General features: G+C 45.4%; 1 protein-coding gene and 1 long non-coding RNA gene across 7 annotated transcripts in view; one reads left to right on the forward strand and one right to left on the reverse strand.

Annotated features, from left to right (window-relative positions):
* Positions 1-12,810: 12,810 nt before the first annotated feature.
* LOC104142031 (uncharacterized) lies at positions 12,811-20,806 on the reverse strand. Of its 3 annotated transcripts, none has more exons than XR_011136437.1 (4): positions 20,652-20,806; positions 15,250-15,370; positions 14,164-14,408; positions 12,811-13,278 (listed from the first exon to the last, which is right to left on the reverse strand). It is a non-coding gene; the product is annotated as an uncharacterized lncRNA (long non-coding RNA). The 3 variants fall into 3 exon arrangements; XR_011136438.1 differs by having other exon boundaries at positions 14,164-14,389; positions 20,652-20,788; XR_011136436.1 differs by lacking the exon at positions 12,811-13,278 and having other exon boundaries at positions 13,557-14,408; positions 20,652-20,802.
* Positions 20,744-21,553, forward strand: part of RANBP3 (RAN binding protein 3) — a 64,320-nt gene continuing 63,510 nt past the window's right edge. Inside the window, exon 1 of one of the 4 annotated variants that reach the window (XM_068920419.1) lies at positions 20,744-21,032. In XM_068920419.1, coding sequence (XP_068776520.1) covers positions 21,011-21,032 — 22 coding nt within the window. In that variant the 5' untranslated portion in view covers positions 20,744-21,010. The remainder of the gene's footprint in view (positions 21,033-21,553) is intronic. The other 3 variants (XM_068920420.1, XM_068920418.1, XM_068920421.1) reach the window with 3 other exon arrangements.

Genomic DNA, 21,553 nt, shown 5'->3' on the forward strand with positions numbered 1-21,553 from the left:
AAATCCTAACAGTTTGGAAGCCCTGTTGCATGACTGTGCAACACATTGAGTTGGCTAGTGCAAAGAATCATGAATCTCCAAAATCTTTCATTAAGTGAGAGATTAAGGCCTAAAGTGTGCTTTCATACAATACATTCTTCAAGAACTTCATCAGATAGTAAATAAGCAAGCGGAGAAATAAGTGGAGATAAAGATGACTCAAATATTACCCAAACTTATGATAAAATTGATAAATTCATATGAGAAACATATATACTTACTTATATGGCAGTTAGACCCAGACATTCAGTTCTCATTTCCTTTTAAGCTGTAATTGACTGGTTAAATTTCCCATATCTCACTAGAAATAAGTGCCTATGCGTTGCAAAATGTTCACATGGTATCTAACACTTCTACAAAGCACCGCAAGCCCATAGCCTTGTGCAGTTAGTTCATATAAGCAGGCACGTCTGACACACTGAGGAATGTGCATGGCTCCATTGCCCTGAAAGTGCTGTACATTCACAGCACTCCTATAGTTCTCCAGAAATCCCAGATTTGATCACAGTATGTATGCTATGATTATTTAGGCTCCATTTATTCCATCTATGAAGAAAAGCTTAAGAGATGGCTTGACAACAGTGAAGTGCCATCAGACGAGACTGAAGAGAAGGCACATTAAAAGAAATGCAGAATAAAATTCTATAATTGGGAGCTTAAGCTAGACGTATTCAAACAAGATGCAGACCTTTAAGGGTGAAAGTTATTAATTGATATACCACCTCAGGGTATGAAATAATTTCTTTAATTCAGCATGTTTTATGTCAAAATTGGATTTCACCTTTCAAAGATATGTTCTAATTCAATCCTGAAGCTCACTGCAGAAAGGCTGAGAAAAATCCTCACTTTTGCTACACAAGAGGACTAGAGTGGATAATGTCACTTTTGCTTTTAAAAGTTACGACTTACAGTAGATGACATATATCCGGTTTTAACAGAACACTTGATTCCTTGACATGAGAGAAGATGGGGATCAATTGCAGACTTATAGAATAGATAGACAAAGCAATGGATGAAGGGAAAATAGCAATTGGAAAAAAAGTAAATACGATCCTAGAAGGTAAGCAAATGGATTGAGTGCTGTTGTACGGGGCATCTCTGAAATGTCAGCTCTAGCTGCTGGGTTCAGCAATTGAATTCAGGTTGGTGCAAATGAATAGAAAGGCTACGAAGATGATCGGAGCCAGTCTCATGAAATAGATGGGAAACACCCGATTTGTAAAAGCTGAAAACCATGCCCAATTTCTATCTGTAAATATGATGAAGTGAAGTAAACAACATGGAGGGAAGAAAGCCATTTAAGCTAAAAAAACAACTTTGGCTCAGGAACGAACAGATATAAATGAGACATGACCAGATTGGATATTAGAACTGTTTCCAGCCACCAGATGAAGAGAGTTTGAGAACAACCTTTCAAAAAAAGCCAAAAGGAAATCTGACCTAACTTCTTATAGTGTGGTATATACAACACTTGTGGCCTGCTACAGCCCTTTCCGGGCTTGATAACTTTCTTCCTTGACAGGTCAGTCAATAGGATCTCATGATCTGAGCAGTGCCACCAGCCAGCAAGGTCCTTCTACAACTATATTTTTCCTTCTTAGGACTTGTAGAGACGCAAGATAGTAACAGTAGAGATCCTAGATGGTAGCAGTGGGAAGCAGGCATGGAACTATGGGAATTATGTCCCAACACACATGAGCCAGCTGGTCCCAGCAGAGTCCTACAGCCTGGGATATTCCTAACCCAAGCTCAATATGTCTGTGTTCACTTACACTTCCCTTAGGTCAGGCTGCCTTGGCACACAAAGGCCTTGCTAAAGACTATGATGGGAACCTTCTAGGAAAGCTCTTGCTGTCCATCAGTGGAGGCAGATAGCAAATCTGGCCTCCAGCCCAGTGTCCTGTACTACAGTTTTAACACTGGCTCTGCAACCAACAGCCACGACACAAACTCCCACACACAGTAACACAGGGTGCTGCACACATAAATGCTTTTCAGCAAGTGTTTTGTTTTGTAATCCTTTTTAATTACAAAAAACTCTATATTCTCTATTCTATATAAAATCCGTTCTATATCTATAGAAAATTGTGACCTTAGGAAAAATACAAAATCCACCTCTTAACAGAGCAAAGGTTGGAAGTGCCCTCCCACTCTTCAATGAATACAATCATGAGAGCTAGGGAAGAGCTGGATTCAAGTCTCTGCTCTAGCTTGGCAGGATTGAAATCCACATTTTAGGGGTGTGATCTACCTAGCAAACTATTCCAAGTGGTGAATACCCTGTGTCTCTTGTTGGGTCCAATCAGTTTGTGTAGATACTACATGGTAAAGAAGACCTAGAGGATAAAATAGAGGTGCGCTGGCAGGTGCCTGCAGAACACTGACTCAGCAATGCTGAACATGCACAGATGAGGAAGAGGGGCTGAAAGGATGTGCCAGGGCACAGGACCTGTGGGCACCATCCTAGAAATGCCATGATGGAATCACTGAAGCAGCCCATCTGGGAAGAGTGGGTATTTTGTTTCAGAGGAAGAAAGGTGGGCCACTTCAAAATGTGGCTCACTTCCAGCAAAGTGCTGGAAAGCCCACTCACAAACACAAAGAAATGCCTTAGAAGGATTTGCAGTCTTTAGTTCACATCTCTAATTCACTCGAGTTTAGTTCACATCTCTAATTCACTTGAGTCCAGCCCTTGAACTTTCACTTTCTGGACACACCAGTCCAGAGCTCAAATCAGCATGTTGGTGGTCCTCAGCTCTGGGTGCGTCCGACAGAACAATTGGGGCTGAACCTGTGAGAAAGGCTTTCAGTAATGGGGCTGCTCAGGGATAGAACTCCAGAGGTCCCTTCCAACCTCAGCCATTCTGTGATTCTGTGACTCTAAGTGCATTTTGGGTAGTACCAGGAAGGCATGTGAGAAGCCTGTGCTGACCTGTAGCTGCCCAGGAGGAGTCAGGGCTGGGTTGCTGTAGCTGCTGGCCAACATGGGTACAGTGCCCTGCTCAGCACAGCCAGGGAGCTAGATGCTTATCCTGAGCTGAGGTCAGCACTGAACATGCAGGACCCCTCTGGAGTTGTGTTTAGCCAAAGGTCTGTTTGTCTGTGAGCCTCACGTTGAAGCCCTGCTTAGTTCAGATTTTTCTCTGACATCTGAAGTCTAGGAAGATGCCATTTAGCATAAAGAGTGGAATTCACATAATCAGATATTTCCAAGGTCTCTGACAGGAAGAAAACATGCTAAATGCCTAATCACAACACTGTTGTGGTAAAAGTCATGATGGCTGATAACCCCAATCTCATAGATGCATCAGCACCACATCCTAAAGCTTTTATTTTCTCCTTAATATAGACTATAGCTTTGAATGTTCACAGTCTATACTTCTAATTCTACCAACTGTTTTAGATGCTATTTTTAAATGCTAGGTTTTGATGCCAAGATAGGCCTTGACTTCTTTATTATAGACAAAAATATTCCAGACTGCTGGGGAATCACAGAGGTAAAGAAGACAGAAGAAGAGACCAAAAGTGTTGACTGTTTTCAGGTGTATCTGCAAACTTTTTTGTTAAATCATTTCACTTCCCTTGAAGAGCCTCCCTTCTGCTATGCGGTCATTGCAGACTTGAACCCATGCACTAGGTGCCTCCAGATTTATGGCCTTTCTTTCACGGCCTAGTGCAGCACTTCTAAACTTAGGTGGGCTGAAATCCCGTCATCTGACACTGGAGCACAGGGTACCTCTAGAGTAGCTAGTCCTTTAGGAATGATAGACAGAAAGGCGAGAATGCAGTGAATTGGGACATTATATGAGTAAAGCCAAAATCAAGGAAGTGAAAACTTTGAGTAAGATATTGTGAAAAATGCAGTGCTTACTTTCTCCATCTAGTGGGGAAAATCAGCTGCTGGTCTCTGGAGGCTGGGCCTATATCTGTATGAATGTACCTTCGGGAGTGAACTCTAGGATCAAACACCATAAATGTGCCTCCAGATCTTATGTGTTTTTGTACTCTCATCCTACTCAAATGGACAGGCTGTTCTAGTGATAACAGTCCACTTTCTTTTCCCTTCTACTGGCACAGCTAATTTCAGACAGTCATTTAAGAATAGAAGAGATCAACTGTATCACAGAATCATAGAAAGGTGTAGATTGGGCAGGACATTTGGAGGTTTGTAGTCTAACCTCTTCATTGGAAAAAGGCTGGCTTTAAAGTTAGATCAGGTTACTCAGGATCTTGTCTAGCCAAATTTGAAAATATCCAAGGATAGAGATTCACCACCTCACTGGTCCATGTCTCCATACTGCATCACTGTCCTGGGAAAGCACTTCAAGAAAACAAAGTCCTGGAAAAAAAATTACCCTCCAGCCCTGTCACAGAAGGTGTGCAAAATTGCTGTTTGCAAGGCTTTTTGCTCACACCGGATGCTAGCTCTGTGCTGGATGCAGAGAAAGGTACTGTTTTCACCTAGACTGTGCCAAGGTCCAAACTGCCAGGGGCTCCCAGGAGTGTAGGGAGGTCAGTGATATTTCTAGCCTTTTAGTTCTGTCCCTGAGCAGCCCCATTATTGAAAGCCTTTCTCACAGTTTCAGCCTGCTCTTCCCGGAAGGGCTGCTTCAGTGATCCCCTCATGGCATTTCTAGGATGGTGCCCACAGATCCTGTGCTCTAGCACATCCTTTCAGACCTTCATGCCAAGCATGAGACCCACTGTTCTTAAGGCATAAGAAGCTTCCTTCCTGTTATCCTAGACCACCACCTAGTGGGTACTGGCAATCATATCAGACATGGTCAGCGGAGCCCAGGTTGCTGTTGTGAGCTGACCCAAGAGCAATGCCCACGTGGGCAGGTTGTGTGCCAGGAGGAAGCAGGACAGTACCACATAAGCCCAAGAAGATGAAAGCTGCTTCTCGGCATGCTGGAGATGCCAACAATTCAGTGCAGCTGCCCCTCCAGTGCTGAGCTGCACCTTAGTGTTGGAAGGCAGTGCTCTAGAGAGCCTTGAGATATTTCTTCCTTCAAGCCAGGAACAGGATGGCAGCCTGGCCTTCACTCCTCCTGCCTGGCCTGCCCCTAGTCTAGAGAGAAGGGGCTTTAGGAAGGGCAAGTACCTTGCCTGTGTGACCCCCTATTCCCTCTACCCCTAGCCTTTCAGAGACCTGGCATGGCTGACAGGTCATGCAGGACATGAGGAACACAAATCAGGTGGAGAATGGGTCTGGCATGGCAGCAGCAATCTCTGCCAAGTCTCCTACAGCTCTTGCTGCAGAAGTGCAGCAGAGCTTGGCGATCCCTTCTGCATTGCCACTACACATCCCCACCTCCCTCACTGTTGAAGCACGGCTTGGAATTGTGTGTAATGACCAAGGGTGGCATTCGCTGGCACCTGGCCATGCCCAGCCCCCGCAGAGCAGGACATGGTGTCACTTTCAAAGCCAGAAATATGAGCCTGACCCTTCCATGCATTGCAGCAGCAAGAGCCACAAGTGCCAGCAGTGAGCTTCATTATCTTCCTACTGCCCGCCACATATGAAGTAGTGCAACACCACCCTGCAACAACAGCTCTCAGCTCTATCTGCCTCTATGGCAATCCTAATTTGTGTCTTTCCACCATGGCTCCAAAGCCACGGACATCCCTGAAGCAATAGGCTCCCCTTCCTTGTCCTGATGGCCACCTGCTCCTGGTGCTCAGGGAAAAATCACTGCACCATCTTCCTGTTTCTGACCTTGGGGGAATCAATGCACAGCTGCATACCAGGAACAGGGGGCCCTGGACATGATCAGGGATACTGGGTGAGGCAGATACCAGGCATCTGTATATGCAGGGATAGCTCTGACTAGTAGTGAGAAAAGTGAAGCTGATCAGGAAGAAGTAGTAGATGTGGCCTTCTTCAGACAATTGGAAGCAGCTTCACGTTCACAGGCCCTGGTATTCATGGGTGCCTTCAACCACCCTGATATCTGCTGGTGGGACAATACAGCAGGGCACAAGCAATTCAGGAAGTTTCTGGAGTGCGTTGATGATGACTTCCTAACTCAAGTTACTGAGGAGCCAACAAGGGGGAGTGATCTGAGTGCTGAGGAAGCTGGCGGATGTTATTGCTAGGCCACTCTCCATCATCTTGGAAAGGTCCTGGAGATCAGGAGAGGTGCCTGAGGCCTGGAAGAAAGCCAGTCTCACCCCAGCCTTCCAAAAGGGCAAGAAGGAGGAGCCAGGAAACTCCAGGCCTGTCAGCCTCCCCTCCTTCCCGGGAAAGGTGATGGAACAGCTCCTCCTGAAGGTCATCACTAAGCATTTGGAGGACAAGAAGGTGATCAGGAGTAGTCAGCGTGGATTCACCAAAGGGAAATCATGCTGGACCAATCGGATAGCCTTCTCTGATGGAATGACTGGCTGGGTAGATGAGGGCAGAGCAGTGGATGTGGTCTCCCTGGCCTTCAGCAAGGCTTCCAACACTGTCTCCCATCACATCCTCCTAGGCAAGCTCAGGAAGTGTGGGTTGGATGAGTGGTTGGTGAGGTGGATTGAGAAGTGGCTAGACAGTAGACCTCAGAGGGTGGTGATCAGTGCCACAGAGTCTAGTTGGAGGTGTGTAGTTAGCGGTGTCCCCCAGGGGTCAGTCCTGGGTCCAGTCTTGTTCAACGTATTCATCAATGACCTGGAGGAAGGGACAGAGTGCACCCTCAGCAAGTTTGCTGATGATATGAAAGTGGGGGGAGAGGCTAACACACCAGAAGGCTGTGCTGCCATTCAGAGGGACCTGGACAGGCTGGAGAGGTGGGCAGAGAGGAACCTCCTGAAGTTCAACAAAGGCAAGTGCAGGGTCCTGCCCCTAGGGAGGAAGAATCCCCTGCGCCAGTACAGGCTGGGGGTTGACCTGCTGGAAAGCAGCCCTGCAGAGAAGGAGCTGGGAGTGCTGGTGGACAACAAGTTAAGCATGAGGCAGCAGTGTGCCCTTGTGGCCAAGAAGGCCAATGGTCTCCTGGGGTGCATGAGGCAGAGTGTTGCCAGCAGGTGTAGGGAGGTGATCCTGCCCCTCTCCTCAGCCCTGGTGAGGCCTCACCTGGAGTACTGTATCCACTTCTGGGCTCCCCTGTCCAAGAGAGACTTGGCACTCCTGGAGAGAGTCCAGTGGAGGGCTGCAAAGATGATGAGGGGACTGGAGCATCTCTCCTATGAGGAAAGGCTGAGAGAGATGGGCCTGTTCAGCCTGGAGAAGAGAAGACTTAAGGAGGCTTTTATTAATGTGTATAAGTATCTGAAGAGGGAAGTGTAACGAGGATGGGGCCAGACTCTTTTCAGTGCTACTCAGTGACAGGACAGGAGGCAATGGGCATAAACCGAAACACAGGAAGTTCTATCTGAACATAAGGAAAAGCTTCTTGACTGTGAGGGTGACAGAGCACTGGAACAGGTTACCCAAAGAGCTTGTGGAGTCTCCATCCTTGGAAATATTCAAAAATCATGTGGACAAAGGCAATGTGCTCTAGGTGACCCTGCTTGAGCAGGGGTGTTGGACTAGATGATCTCTAGAGGTCCCTTCCAACTTCAGCCATTCTGCGATTCTGTGATTTTTCTTGGTGCTTTGGTGCCATCACTGTGTCAAGTAACATGCTTGAGAGGTCAGAGATGTAGCTAGGAGCCATTCAGTCCAGTCTGTCTCTCTTCGATGCCTTCCAATTTTCTTCCTGTTAAAGCTCATTCTCGTCTGAAGCCTGAGAACTCCCCACAGCAGCTGGGAGCCTCAGCTGCAAAAGCAAAGGGTTTTACAGAAAAACTAGAAGAAATAAGAAGGGGGACTGGCAAGCTATCTTGAATTTAAAAATACTTTTATCAGTAGAGTGCAGTTCATAAAATCTTACTAAGCGGCTTTGTCTTAGGCCAATCAATTTTGATATGATGTCAGATAGGCAGCCAATTGTCCGGGAAAGATTGATTTGTACCTCTCAACCTTCAAATTTCAATCAGAGCATCGCTTGAGTGATATCTTTCTTCATGGGGGACAGGACCACTGCTAGCACGATGGCCTCCCACAGCACAGCAGTGTAGGCACTAGGGTCTACTGCCTTGAGACAGAACAGGAATTTTCCCATATTTTTGACCGGAAAACTATTGACAGTAGTGAAGTGGACATCACAGTGATGGAGATGGCAGTGTTGGTGAGGTGGGCACTGTGGTGATGGGTTAGTGGTGAGCATTGATTTTAGTGAAATGGACATCATGGTGACCAGATCAGGATGCCCCTCACAGTGAGGAAATTGACACTGAGGTGATGGGATGGCCATGGGAGTGTGTGCAGCAAGAGTGAAGAGTGCATCATGATGAAGAAGAAGATCTCATCACTATGGCTAATGGCAGTGGTGAAGTGGATGTTGCAGTGATGGGGTGGCAGTGGCTGGAGCAGCTGTGAAATCAATATCGTGGTGATGGGATGGGATGGGATGGGATGGATAGGCTAGCAGTGAAGTGTGATATGGTGATAGGGCAGCAGATGGTAAAGCAGACATGATGGTCATGGGTGCTGTGTGGGTGTGTCAGCTATGGTGGGAAGGAAATTGTGGTGACAGGCTGTGGGTGGAGGGGTCGGTGGTGAAATGGATGTGACAGTGATAGGTTGGGGTGGTGGTGTTTTGAAGCAGACATTGGGGTGGGGATGTGGGGCTGTGTTAGTGGCTACTAGTGTGTAGTATGTTTTCTCTCCAGAAGGTAATCTTTAGGGAACTGTGAATTACTGAACACAAGAAGGGGTTAAATACATGAATTTTACAGGATTTTTGATATGCAAAAGGTCTCTTCTGGCCTTACAGTCTCTCAAGATGCCTGTCCATAGGTCTCAGTTAAAACTAATCAAAGAAGAAAAGAAATAAGAAATCTGATCTTAAAATAACTTTGCCTAGAAGGAAACAGGATTGTGCCTTTTCTTTTGCTCTTTCAAGAAGATATAAAGAGAAAATTGCTCCTTTCTTCTCATCTTTTCCCCTCACACACACATATTTGCCTTTAACCTCACTCATGTGCAGATAATTATTAATGATAAAATTACTTAGTCATGGGATCTGCTCATCAAGTGGCTTTTGATATCTGGCCATATGCATAATACACATGCAAGCACATTAGTTTAAATCTCCTTGGCTAGAACTCAGTGGCATCTTTGCAATTGATTTTTCCTAGCGGATTTGATAAGTATAGTTGACTGGAAGCTCTTTGTACTCCAGATGTGGACCATGTGCAGATGCAGTTTAAAGTCTGAAGATTTTCACCCAGCTGTTGCTGGGCTGTTTATTACATGCAGAGTAAAAACATAAAACTTTCCCCTTCATGCCAGTGGCTCATGACTCCATCCTGTGACATGATCTGCAATTGAACTTGCATAAGGTCCATGGAAATGCTGAATAAGCCTCACATTCTTCCCTTCTTTTTATAATACAGGTTCAGTTCTGCAGTGCATTGAGTATGCAAGTAGCTTCACTCATGAGAATCAATCCACAGATATGACTTCTATTGATCCTTTCACCGCAGCAAGTATCTGCTCTGTAGATGGTCCCACTGAAATCATTGTGAATCCCTGCAGACAAGGACATTAGAAGTAACTGAATTTAATAGCGGCCCAAAAGCTTTGTGAAACTGTACCAGATGCTAGACAAAAGAGAAGTAAATGTGCAGCATAGGTGGTTGGTTCCTGGTTCTCATATAGGCCTCCTCAAAACTGTCAGGAGATGATGCCTTTCCTTCTGGAGCTGGAGAAAGACTGCTGGCCTTTTTTCCTCAGGGAAATATCCTATGGGTTACTGTGTTCCCTAAAGGGGAAATAAATATTTCATAAGAAATCATCTGCTGAGTCAGAACCTCTGAAAACACTCATGGTGGTAACCAATGTCCACTATCACAGCCTTAAAGATTCCCACAGTATTATGTGCCCAAGTAGTTTTCAGTGATGAACCACTGCCTTTACAGTTGTAGGTGCTTTGAAATCAGGCAAACAGATGTGTTTTCTTTATTGTTATCTATTCCAGTAAGTAAATGCTTGTAAATCTGTGGCTCAGCAGCCGTTCAGTAACCCAATATCATTAGCACAGCAGTTTCTGGCTGAAGGTCACAAAGCCATAGGAGGTCCCAGCAGTCACAAGTGAAATCAGGACTCTAACAAAACATCATTCTGAAGTGAATCCAGAAGACCCACAGAAATGGTGCTGGCAGCTGAGAAAGCATGTGAACTGCTGCCGTTCACCATGACTTTGGCATAAACCCATGCTGCTGTTGAAAAGGGCAGTCCTGTCCTTCCTGAGGTTGCTTGTTCTCACCAGCTCCCATGTGCCATGAGGAATCAACCCTCTGAAAAATAACCCCACAGCAGAGAGACAAGTTAAAAAAATAAGTTTTCAGCTGGATCAGTTCCAGCCAAACCTGACTTGTACACACTCTTGGATATGCTTCCCAATTCATAATGGTGACTGCATCTCTGAGAATCATAGAAGTGCTGGTAGAAGGGACCTTTGGAGGACTCTAGTACAACTTCCTGCTTCAACAAGGTCTACCACCAACACTAGACAAAGTGGTGCATCTTCTGACCTACATGGTGTGTACATCCAGTGACTACCTTCTTGTCCATTGCACTAATAATGACGTAGAGTTGGAGAAGGGTGACCAAGATTACCTATGGTGCTGTCTTCACTTTAGAGACTCTGTTTCTTTAGCTGTGGTTGAAAGCTTACACCTATGGATCAAAATGGCAGTGATATTGTTACTAGCATGCTAAGAACAACATTGTATAAATCCTTCAAGGACTGAGCGCCTCAAATTACAAAATCTCAGACGTAGAAAGCCTTCAGATAGGGATTTCTTTCTTTCTTTTTTTCTTTTCTTTTCTTTTTTTTTTTTTTTTCTGGATAGCTCTGCCATGGAAAAATATTTAATTTGTCAAAGTCATAGTGACTTTTAGGCCATGTCCCTTTAGAAATGCTGACCTAACAATAGTACTAATCAGAAGGCAAGGCATTTATAGTATCTTAATGGCATGTACCCAAAATAGATTCCAGTTAGATCAGCAAGTTGACAGGCTCACAGGGTACAGATAACTCTTGTAATTAATTTCTAAAAGTCACAGGAACTGTAAAGTTGGTGTGGGTGGAGTTTTCTTTTTTTTTTGAAATAATAAAGTGCCAGGCTCACATTTATGCTTATATTATTCTAGATTTACTTTATGGTAAATTAAATCAGAATCTGGGCTCCAAACTCTGGTATGTTAATGATGCCAGAGAAGTTTGGGCTCTAATTAGAACATGATTAGAGAACACACTGTGACCTGCTGGCTCTGAAAGTCTAGTGAGTATAACTTTATGGGGTAAATTTCTTGCTAAATCACTTCCCTGAACTAGGTCACACCACCCACTATGCTACTACCATATATTCATTAGAGAAGCATGGTACTATCACCTGGTAGTGGTAGTTGTGAAGAAATGCACCACAGAAAGACTGCTCATTAAAACATTTTTGAAGGCTTAAAAGATATTGGTAGAATGATTATTTGGAGACAATATTCACACATCTCAATAGTGATGAAGACAATAGAGTAGGAGACACTAGAACCTAGAAAGTAAAAATAACTGATATATTGTTTAAAAAGGAGAAACTGATGAATGAATTGAAACAAAGAGGTGCTATAGTACAAGCGCCACTAAAGTGGTGCCTGTAATTGATGTTGCCTGACATTTCCATGATAAGAGCATGTTTGAAGTTGCTTCTAGATTTAATAGACTTTAATACTCTGAACTGAAATTTTCCATGATGGATATCTGCATCAGAATGAGGGTTTAAGTTCAAAATGTAATTATTATTTTTTAGATACTCATATAATGGGTAATTATTATCACCCCTTTTCAATACGAGTGTTTTGCTGAGTTTGTAGGACATGTCTGCTTTGGGACAGGGGCTTAATTCCATGAAAATTGGAGCTAACTCGGGCACATTATATATCCCTGAAAATTATGGTTTTCAAGTTATTAGAAACATGCTAAAGTTTTCAACCAAATTCTCTGGAAAGTGTCTGCACCAAACATGATCCAGTTCCCCAGTGATGAGGTACAGCCAAGTTCTAGACCCACACAGACAGACTTAGACTGTCATTTGGACATCACACAGCTGCCAGCACTACTGCTTAGCTCTTTAAGCTGTTGGAGGACATGTACAAAATAACATCTTACAAATCTGTTCAAAGATTTGTTCCTCTGATCTTAGGCCAAGATCAGAGGAGATGACAAAATCAGCTTTAAGTCAACTGTGATCAAATCAAAACTGCTGCAGCCTAATGCACAAAGTTTCTGCTCTAGCATAAATTGACCTTGTGGATAAAATTCAGGCATTTTTTTCTAGGGCTAATGCTGATCTGGCACTACGGTGGTCCTCCATAGGCTCACCCTGGCAACAGGCATTCAGAGACCTGTCCTAAAGCACTGTCTGCCTGCTTACTCCTTGCTTTTGGTCTTTCCACTCTAAGATTCCAGTACCTGCACCCTGCTTTACACATAGTCTCAGGCCTCCTACTGTCCTATTCACTTACACACTTGCTGGGTGTTTTCGTGGCTGTTGTTATTTCTTTGAGTCTGTATCAGACACTCATTTCATTCAGATGCTTTTAACAGAAAACCTTCGCTTCTGAATAGAGGTCTCTCTTTATCTTCTCTGAGTGATAAAGTTAGTTCTATTGCTTTCCAGGCTGAGAGAGCTCCTAAGGTATCTCTGAGAATTATATTCATAATCCAAATAATACTTCCAAACAAGTAACCAAAAGTGATTTTAATTATGACAATCCAGATAGATAGGAAATAAAAACATATTTTCACTTGAAAAGGAATCCCAATATCCATGTTGCAAAACATCCATTAAAATGGAAGACGAGGTGAAGAAACAGAATGTAGCATTTGGAAAGGATTTGCATCTACCACAGGAATTTCATAAAATTGGATTGACAGTACCTTTGACGTCTCCATTTCCAGTTTCATGGGATTGTCTCACTTTCTACACCTCCTTCACAAGAACTAAAGCTCTCTTGGCTCTTGGATTGACTCCAGCCATAGGGGTTAAAGCATTACCTCTATAAAAGGACATGTGTTTGTCATCTTTTCCCTCCATTAGCTATGGAAAAGGCCTCAAGTTTAATGCATGTTTAGTTGCTACAGGGAGTCCACTTGTGAAGTCAGTACTGTTCCTCCACTAAACATCCCACTCATGAAGAATAGATTTTATTCTCTGTGGAGAAGAAAGTAAAAAGTCACACTTAGTCCCCAAAGACCTCCATCTTCTGTACATCGCACTCACCCTTATTCTTGGCTCAGCCAGAGATTTTCCTTGGAGAATCTTAGTGGTTTGGAAAGCATAATGAATGCCAGAAACTTTTGCCTGGGTGGGCCATGGTCTGTCATTTCAGCTTTGGCATAGTTAGTGCAGTTGCAGCTTTATGCATCAGGAGGAAAATTCTGTTCCTACGTATAAAATTACTTCTCAAAATTTTACATGCAAAGGGCATTAAGGTTGCTCAGCTTTAATTCAGTTACTTCGTGAATAGGAACTTTGACAGACAGTAACAATAGCCCAGTGTCCCGGTCCATAGCAGAGGAGCTCCCACGCCAGTTAAAGGGCATTTTGGAAAACTGATTATTCTCTTTGGGACTTATCAAATATTGGAATACTAATTGGAATTGGGTTCGTTTAGGTGGTATAGGGTTACAGTATTTGGATCAATGGACTTACAAATAATGTAACTTTACTGATTTCAGCTAAACAATCAATACAGACCTACAGTAACTATATATAATGATATTTAGTGGAGGCTTCTGGGAAAAATAACAACAAGGCAAATGAGGTTCCACAGTAAATAAAATTATGAACGATACTGACATGTCTATATAAAAAAAAAAGGTGTGCGGGGGCAGGGGGGGAACAACTGCCCTGATCAGGTAGCGCTGGGCAGGCGTGCCCATCCCCGGAAACAAAAAGAAGTGATCTAGCCACACCAGTGGGGGTGTGCTGATCCTCGGTATAAAACCATGTTTGGGTACAACCCATATCCGTGATCCGGTCACACCGATGGGGTATGCCAATCTCCAGGAGCAAAGCCTGTAGTGATTAACTCACAGCATCTCGTGCAGTTGCTCAGGAGTGGTGGACTCCAGTAGGCTTGCCCTGGCCTGGCGTCCCATACGAGGAGGGAGTTGAGGGGGAGGCACTGAAGTAGCGCTGGTCTTCCTATCCGGTGCTTTCGTTCCCGACGATGGCTGTCCCGCAGCCATGGTCCCTCTTGGTTCTTCTCTTCTTTCTTCTGTTACCACCACCAACTCCAGCAGCCCTCCAGCAGCCAAGCCTGTAGTGCCAGCGGCAACCTTTTATAGTCAAGGCGCAATTGTGAGCATAGTCAGGCAGAGCCTGGTTTCCGCCTCCCTTCTGGAAAGTTCCCTGTGATGGACAGCCAAGGACCCTAGCAACATGTGACCTCTCCTCACCAGTGAATTTAAATGGACACTGGCGGGAATCCCGATTACGGCTGGGCAGTCCGATGGGGGTCAAATAAAGGTTAACTGCAAACTGTAACACCCAGCTCTTTCAAAGTTTTTCCCTGTTCAGTGAACAGATGAGATGGCGCTCACTGAATGGTTAACTGGTGAGCCTTCTTTTTCAGTCTCCTTACAGGCATTATGCATCAGGTTTTGCATTCAAAGACTTCATATTCAGACTTTGCACCAAAACCAGCATTATTAATTATTAACATTATTATTAATTTCCTTCAGCGGTTTTCTCCGTTGTGTTCATTTTATTGTACGACTAAGATCCTCATCAGAATTTAGATGCTTAAATCCCACCAAAGTCAGCAAGTTGAACAAATTTGAGGATTCGAGACTTTTTCTAGACAAATATTAATTTTCCAAATCTCTTTTCAATTCTAAGCCCTAGAAAGGAAAGGTACCTGCTCAGGGGTAACCCAGGAATTTCCAAAGCCTTGCTATTTGTCCTCCAGGTTTGTCAGCCCCTGCTCTGGGGGCATGGTCCTACAGTCCCTGCAGGACACCCCTAGAGGGGCCCATGAGGATGCTGTCAGCATGGTTCCCCTCTAGGGGTTAATGGCAAACTGGCTGCAAAAAGACTTGGCTTATTCAACCTTGACTACTGAGTCCCTTCTAAGTGTGTGTAAGACGTGAAAAAACATGAGATCAGAAGTTAGCTCACCTTGGTGATCCTCTGTCATTAGTTTTCGTGTCTTCTGGTCACAGCACCTGAAACAACCATTCCTTGTCTCTCAGTGAACGGACAGGAGCCAGATGCGGGCATTGACTGCATGTCTGATGCACTGTTGTCAAAGCAAGAATTTGAACATAAGCCTCTGGGAGGTAGAGGGGGAAAGACCCTTCCCTTAAGAAATAAAATGTAAGGAAAAAACCTTGTAACACTAGATGTGCCGTCACTCTTTCAAAGTACATGTAACATGGAATTTGGGAGCTCAGCTTTGATCTTCTACGGTACAATGTTTTCTTCTGTCATTGCCAGTGCAGTAAAGGCCAGTAAATGACTGGTGTTATTTCCTGACAGATACAGGCAGGTAACTTTCCATATAGTTGCTTTGCATTTAGACTGTTACCTGTTGAAGGATATCAGATGTAGCTGAATAAAAAATTCTTTGATAACAGAAGTATCTCAGCATGGCTGAATTCTAACTTCTGCTAGAATTATTTGCATTTGGACTTGCCTGTAGTTAAATTTGTCAGTTGATTTCTAAAATCCTGGTTTAAACTGCTTGTAACTGTCAAAGCAGATTATGATGGTGGCTGTTTTGCCCATCTAGAGGTCAAGATCTTTCTAAGTTTATGGAACTCGGGTAGCAAGTAGGAGACTCAACAAACTTGTCAGGATGACTTCTTGGACTTCTTGGACTTGGACATAAAATAGTCCAACCTGATCCAATACAAGAAATCAGAAATGGGTAGGAACCTGATCCAATACAAGAAATCAGAAATGGGTAGGATAAAGGCTTCCATTGCTTGCACTGTGTCTACTCCAGCTGTGTCCAGCGCTGGGACAGGGACTCAGAGAGATGGTGGGATTTCCATCCTTGGAGATATTCAAAACTCAGCTGGAAGGCCCTCTGAGGAACCTGATCCAACTTTGAATTTGGCCCTGTGTGAGCAAGAGTTTGGACTAGAAACCCCCAGAGGTCCCTCCCAGCATTAATTTTTCTACTATTGTATGATTCTTTTTCAGAGTAGTGCTACTCTACCCTACGTAATCGCTTGTTACATAGAACAGTTCAATTCCTGTAATAACCCTTCTTCCTTTTCCCTGCAGTTCTGCTAGTTTTACTGTATCTTTTGGTGGGGGGCGGGGGACAGGGGGGTGTTAAGTAGAACTGTACATAGTTTTCAACACATAGACACAAAATGAAATTATACATCTACATACTGATGTTTCTTGTTTGCATTTACTCTTGCCTCATAATTTCTAGTAGTCTCTTTGTGTCTTTACTGCTAATCACTGAGCAGATTTTTTCAGAGAACCACTCAACTCTAGTGTGTTTGCAACTGGTTGTTATAGGGGTATGTGTATACATACACACATACACACACACACACGCGCTCATATATACATACATAAATATAAATCATTGCTATATACAGTTAGGTTTGGTTTTCCCCATGTACATTACTTTCAATTTTTCAGTATTGTGAGGTTCTTCCTAAACCCTTCATTAGTTTCACTAATTAATATTAATTTAGTATAACAGGCAATGTTCCTGCTCTTTTCCCACTGGACTTTTTTGATGGCTTCTCAGTGATGTGCAAACAGACCAGGTATTAATTTCCTGTCATTTAACCAGTCAATAAGAGGACTTTCTGATCACCTGACTCATGAACACCTTGTGATCACACCAGAATACTCTTATGACAGGCATCTTGTTCCATACAAATCTCCAGGGTCTTCTTTTGCAGTGTTGCAATGTATGTGCTGCCTAATGTTTCTGTAACTGCCACAGGCAAGGCAACCAACATAGAAGACTGTTTCAGGGCCATTTTCACCCCAGGGACAAGAGTGTTCAGGGAGTGATGGGCAGATACCAGCTTCCTTGATGGAGCTGTGTTGCAAGACCGGGAGAAAAGGCAGGTCTAACTCAGCTGTGACATTCTCCCTCCCTTACAGGAACTGATTGCACTGGTGGCTGCAGTCTACACACTGTCCCCCTCAGACTATAATGTGAGAGTACAAAATACACACTAGTGGAACAAAATTATCCTCCAGAACTTTAATGACTGGCAATGGGTGCAAAATTTCCCCATGCAGAAGGTCATATTTCAGGTCATCTAGTGGAACTGGTGCTCACCATACAGTACTAAGAAACTATCTCTAGAATCCCATGACTGTTGAAAAGAGGGTTGTTTTCACCACTAGAGCCTAGTAAGCACCCACTGTTTGGATTGCTTTTATTAGATAGGCATGACTATTTTAAGAATGTATAACAATGTGTACAACAGTGTAAGAAACTATTCTAAGAATCAGTTATCTATCTCAGACATCACAGCCAACATCCTCACAGTTGCAGAGTTTCAGCTGACATGAATTTTTTAACTGAAGAAGGGCAACAGATGGGACATGCAATCCCTTATATCATCCACTCTGTAGTACATATGGTTACATGAATCACAAGAGGTTTCACGTATTTCAGGGCTTCAGCCATTGGGTTCATTACGCCAGAGTCTCAAGGTAGGAACTGTGACCACAGAGCTCCCAGCAGTGTTATCAGTCCCAGGTCTTTTATTGCCTAGTTGCTCCAGGGATTTCTTGTGCAGCTGGTCCAGGAAAAGACATTCCCTGTTCTGTCCTCCAGCTTTGGTCTACCCTGAAGCCAGTGTTAGAGCAGGATTTCTTTCCTCTTTCTCTCCATCTTTTGAGTACTGTTATCCACAACCTTTCAACAAGCAGGTGATACGCTACGTTCCAGAAGCTGGAGTAGGAGGTAGCTTTCTCATCTCAGGCATGTCCATCCTTTAGAATGTCTACACTACACTAGCGCCATGCCCTTCCCCTGCCCCCTGAGGCAACTTTGGGGATACCATGACCCTTCCCTCCAAGGCCCTGGGACTGATTTGCTCAGGACACGATGGCACACCACACAGGGGCAAGTTTATTTAAGTCAAGGAAAGATGGCAGGACCTTTCTCTGATATTTGAAAAGCATCACGCTTAATTGTATTTTCCCTCTGCCTTTGTAGTCTACTCTGAATAATGGATTGAGTAGAGTCTTAAAGTATCCCCTTCAATGTGGATTTGGCCTCCCTTGATCTCCATGACCTTCTAAAGATAACAGAGAGTGGCTGCTCAGTGACATCAGCCAGCTCTCTCAGCCCCCTGTGATGCAACCCTTTCGGTACCATGGGCTTGCGGGGGCTGAGTGTTCTCAAGAGATTCTTGACTTGATCCTCTTCCACTACAGATAGTTCTTCTCCTTGAACCCTACCTCTGGGCACAGAAGCCTAGACGACCTCCTTAGAAGAGGCTGTGGCAAAGGCAGCATTGAGTCCCTCAAGTTTATCTGTGTCTACTGTCACGAAATCATCCATACAATTCAGTAACAGTCCCATATTTTGCTTACTTATTGTTAACATAGCAGTAGAAGCGTTTCTTGTTTCCTTTGACATCCCTTGCCAGTTTCGAATCTAACTGAGCTTTAGCTTTCCTAACACCATGCCTGTAAGACCAAGCAATGTTTCTGTATCTCTCTTTTGTAGCACATGCTTGTTTCTGTCTCCAGTATATGTATTTTTTGTTCAGTCATGAGTTCCCTGTTTAGCTAAGTTTATCTCCTGATACACCTACTCATTTTCCTGATTGCTGGGATAGACTGTTCCTGTGCTTGGAGGAAGCTGTCCTGAAAGACCTGCCTGCTCTCTTGAGCTACTCTGACCTTCAGAGCTGCCTCCCACAGAATCCCATCTACCATTTCCCTGAATAACCCAAAATCTATTCTTCTGAAGTCCAGGATCTGTTACTTTGCTACTTGCCTTCTTCACTCCCCGCAGGATCCTGAATGCTACTATTTCATGCTTGCTACAGCCAACACTGCCCTTGATTACCACATCCCCAAACAATCCTTCCTTGGTCATGAGTACCAGATCCAGAACAGCATCTAGTCCAACTAGATGGCCCATCCAGCAAGGGTGTTAAGAATTTATCCCTAACACCCTTCAGAAATAACCTGGATTACTTGTGCCCACTGTGTTGTCCATTCAGCAGATAATACAGCTCCTACTAGTAGTCAAACAGCTCCAAATAGTACTGTCCATTCTTCAGAAAAGTTTCACTAAATGCTGACATCTGCTACTGGTTAAAGATAGGTTATCTTTTCTAATTTAAATTAGTGCCATTCATTTACTCTTACTAACTTTTGCCAGTTCTGCTGTCATCTACTGTCATATTCCTGATGAAAATTCTCCTAGCAGCAAAACCACATATACATACCTGGTACTTGGATGAGTGATTAGGGGCCTGGCCCTGATCACAGACTCTATTCCGTGCTCATGTGATGGCTTGTAAGTGATATATTCTAATGATTTTGGTTTTATAGTGTGCCACTGAGCTTTTCCGTAAAGCAATCACTAAAGGTAGGATTTATGTCATGTAATTCTAGGAGTCCACCTCTGAGCTATTTGCTGTTGGCTCCCTTTCTAATGAGTAGAGATCTAGTCAACGCAGTCAGTGGACTGGCCAAAGAAGCCAACAAAATATGGGGCACCATCAAGAACATTGAGAACACAACAGAATGTCACTAAATAATATACTGTATCTTTACTCTCTCTCTCTCTCTCTATGTGTATATATACACCATATATATATATTACACTGTATCAATTTGTGGCTATATAAAACGTTGGTGCACCTACATTTTGAGTAACATGTACAGTTCTGGTCTCTACATCTCAAGTGGGAGGCAGTGAAGTGAAGTCACAGAGCATAGGCAAAAATTGATCTAGGGGGTGGAGAAGCTTAGAAGGTGGAACTAAAATGCTTTGAATTCTTCAGTTTGGAGAAAAGGCTAGGGAAGAGATGGTCAAGGCTGATACAATCACAAAGTAACTTGCGGAATGCAGAATTATTGTCCAGTTAAATCCCACAAGACAACAACTGTGGAGCACTAAGGAAAGTAGTAAATAGAAAGTAATGAAAGGAGATTGGTTTAACTCAGGTGGTGAAATTCTGCATCTTGCAGCCATTAGAGGCTATGGGGGCTGACAGGAGTGCACAGCAAAATAGGAAACAGAAAGAACTGCGGACAACACGTCCAAAAGACCCCAATCCAACGACTGCAAACGCTGGAGGAAAGCAAGGGGAGCAGACTGAAGAGAGTAACTGGACTCAAGGGGGTGACCTGTTGGCACTGTGGCGAACCCAGCCAGGCTAGCCGGCCAGGCCCGACCCAGCCGGCACTGCGGACACCGCTCCGCGGAGGCCGGGCTCAGCCGGGCCGCACGGCCGGGCCGCAAGTGGCACACGGAGTACGGCCGACACCAGAGGCCTGCGCCGCTGCACCGCAACCGGTCGCGAAGTGCCCTCCTAGGCAGCCCAGCCCAGCCCCGCGGACGCCACCTGCCAACACAGCGGAGCTGCCGCTCGCGTCCCCCGACGGGCCCGGCCGGCCCTCCCTCGCGCTGCCGTCGCGCCGCGCATCCGGCAGCAGCGGCCGACGGCGCGCTCGCTCCTGCCCCTGCAGGCCTCCCACGGGGGCGCGCCCCTGCGCACGCGCGGCAGGGACCCCACGCGCCGGGGCAGCTCCCAGCACCTACGTGAGCACCCTTCCTGCCAGACTGCCGGCACTGGCCGTCGGCACATGCGTAGTGACTCAACGGAGCAGCTGTCCCTTTGCGCATGCGCTGCCCCGCTGGGCCCCCTGTAAGTGGAGGCCGTCCGGCTGCGTGATGCATTGTGGGCGTGATTGAGGAAGTAAAATGGCGGACCTAGCGAACGAAGGTAGGGGGACGCTGGTGGCGTGTGGGGGGTGTTGGTCGCGGCTTCTGTCGGTTCGGTCTCCGGGCGGTGGCGGCACTGACCCCGAGCTGGCCGAGCCTGTCCCTGTCATCTGGGCGCAGAGGAGCGCCCAGGCGCGGGTCCGCCCGCGGAAGCGCCCCCTTCCCGCGGCCTCTCCGCACCTCGGCTCCTCTGGGGCGAGTGGCCGGACAAAGGGAGCGACCGGCCGCAGCGGCGGAGCCGCCGCGCTCCTCTTCGGCCTTGCTCTGTCCCGTGCCGTAGCGCCTGCAGGGCTGGCGGCCCGCCGGGAGTGGGTGTCCTCGCTACCGCCGGCCCTGCGGGGGCTCAGGGGTGGCTGCGAGCGCGGGAGCGGTGGCCTCGGGCAGCGCTGGTAAATGTCTCCCGGCCAGGAGGTGGTACAGGGCTCACCGTGAGGCGGGGCGGCTCCCGGGGGCGGCGGCCGGCCCCAGGTCCCTGCTCCCGCACTTCCTGCGCGCAGAAAACGTGCACTGGTGTCCCCGCAG

This window comes from Struthio camelus, chromosome 26 (assembly GCF_040807025.1).
Source record: "Struthio camelus isolate bStrCam1 chromosome 26, bStrCam1.hap1, whole genome shotgun sequence".
Classification (NCBI taxonomy): Eukaryota; Metazoa; Chordata; class Aves; order Struthioniformes; family Struthionidae; genus Struthio; species Struthio camelus.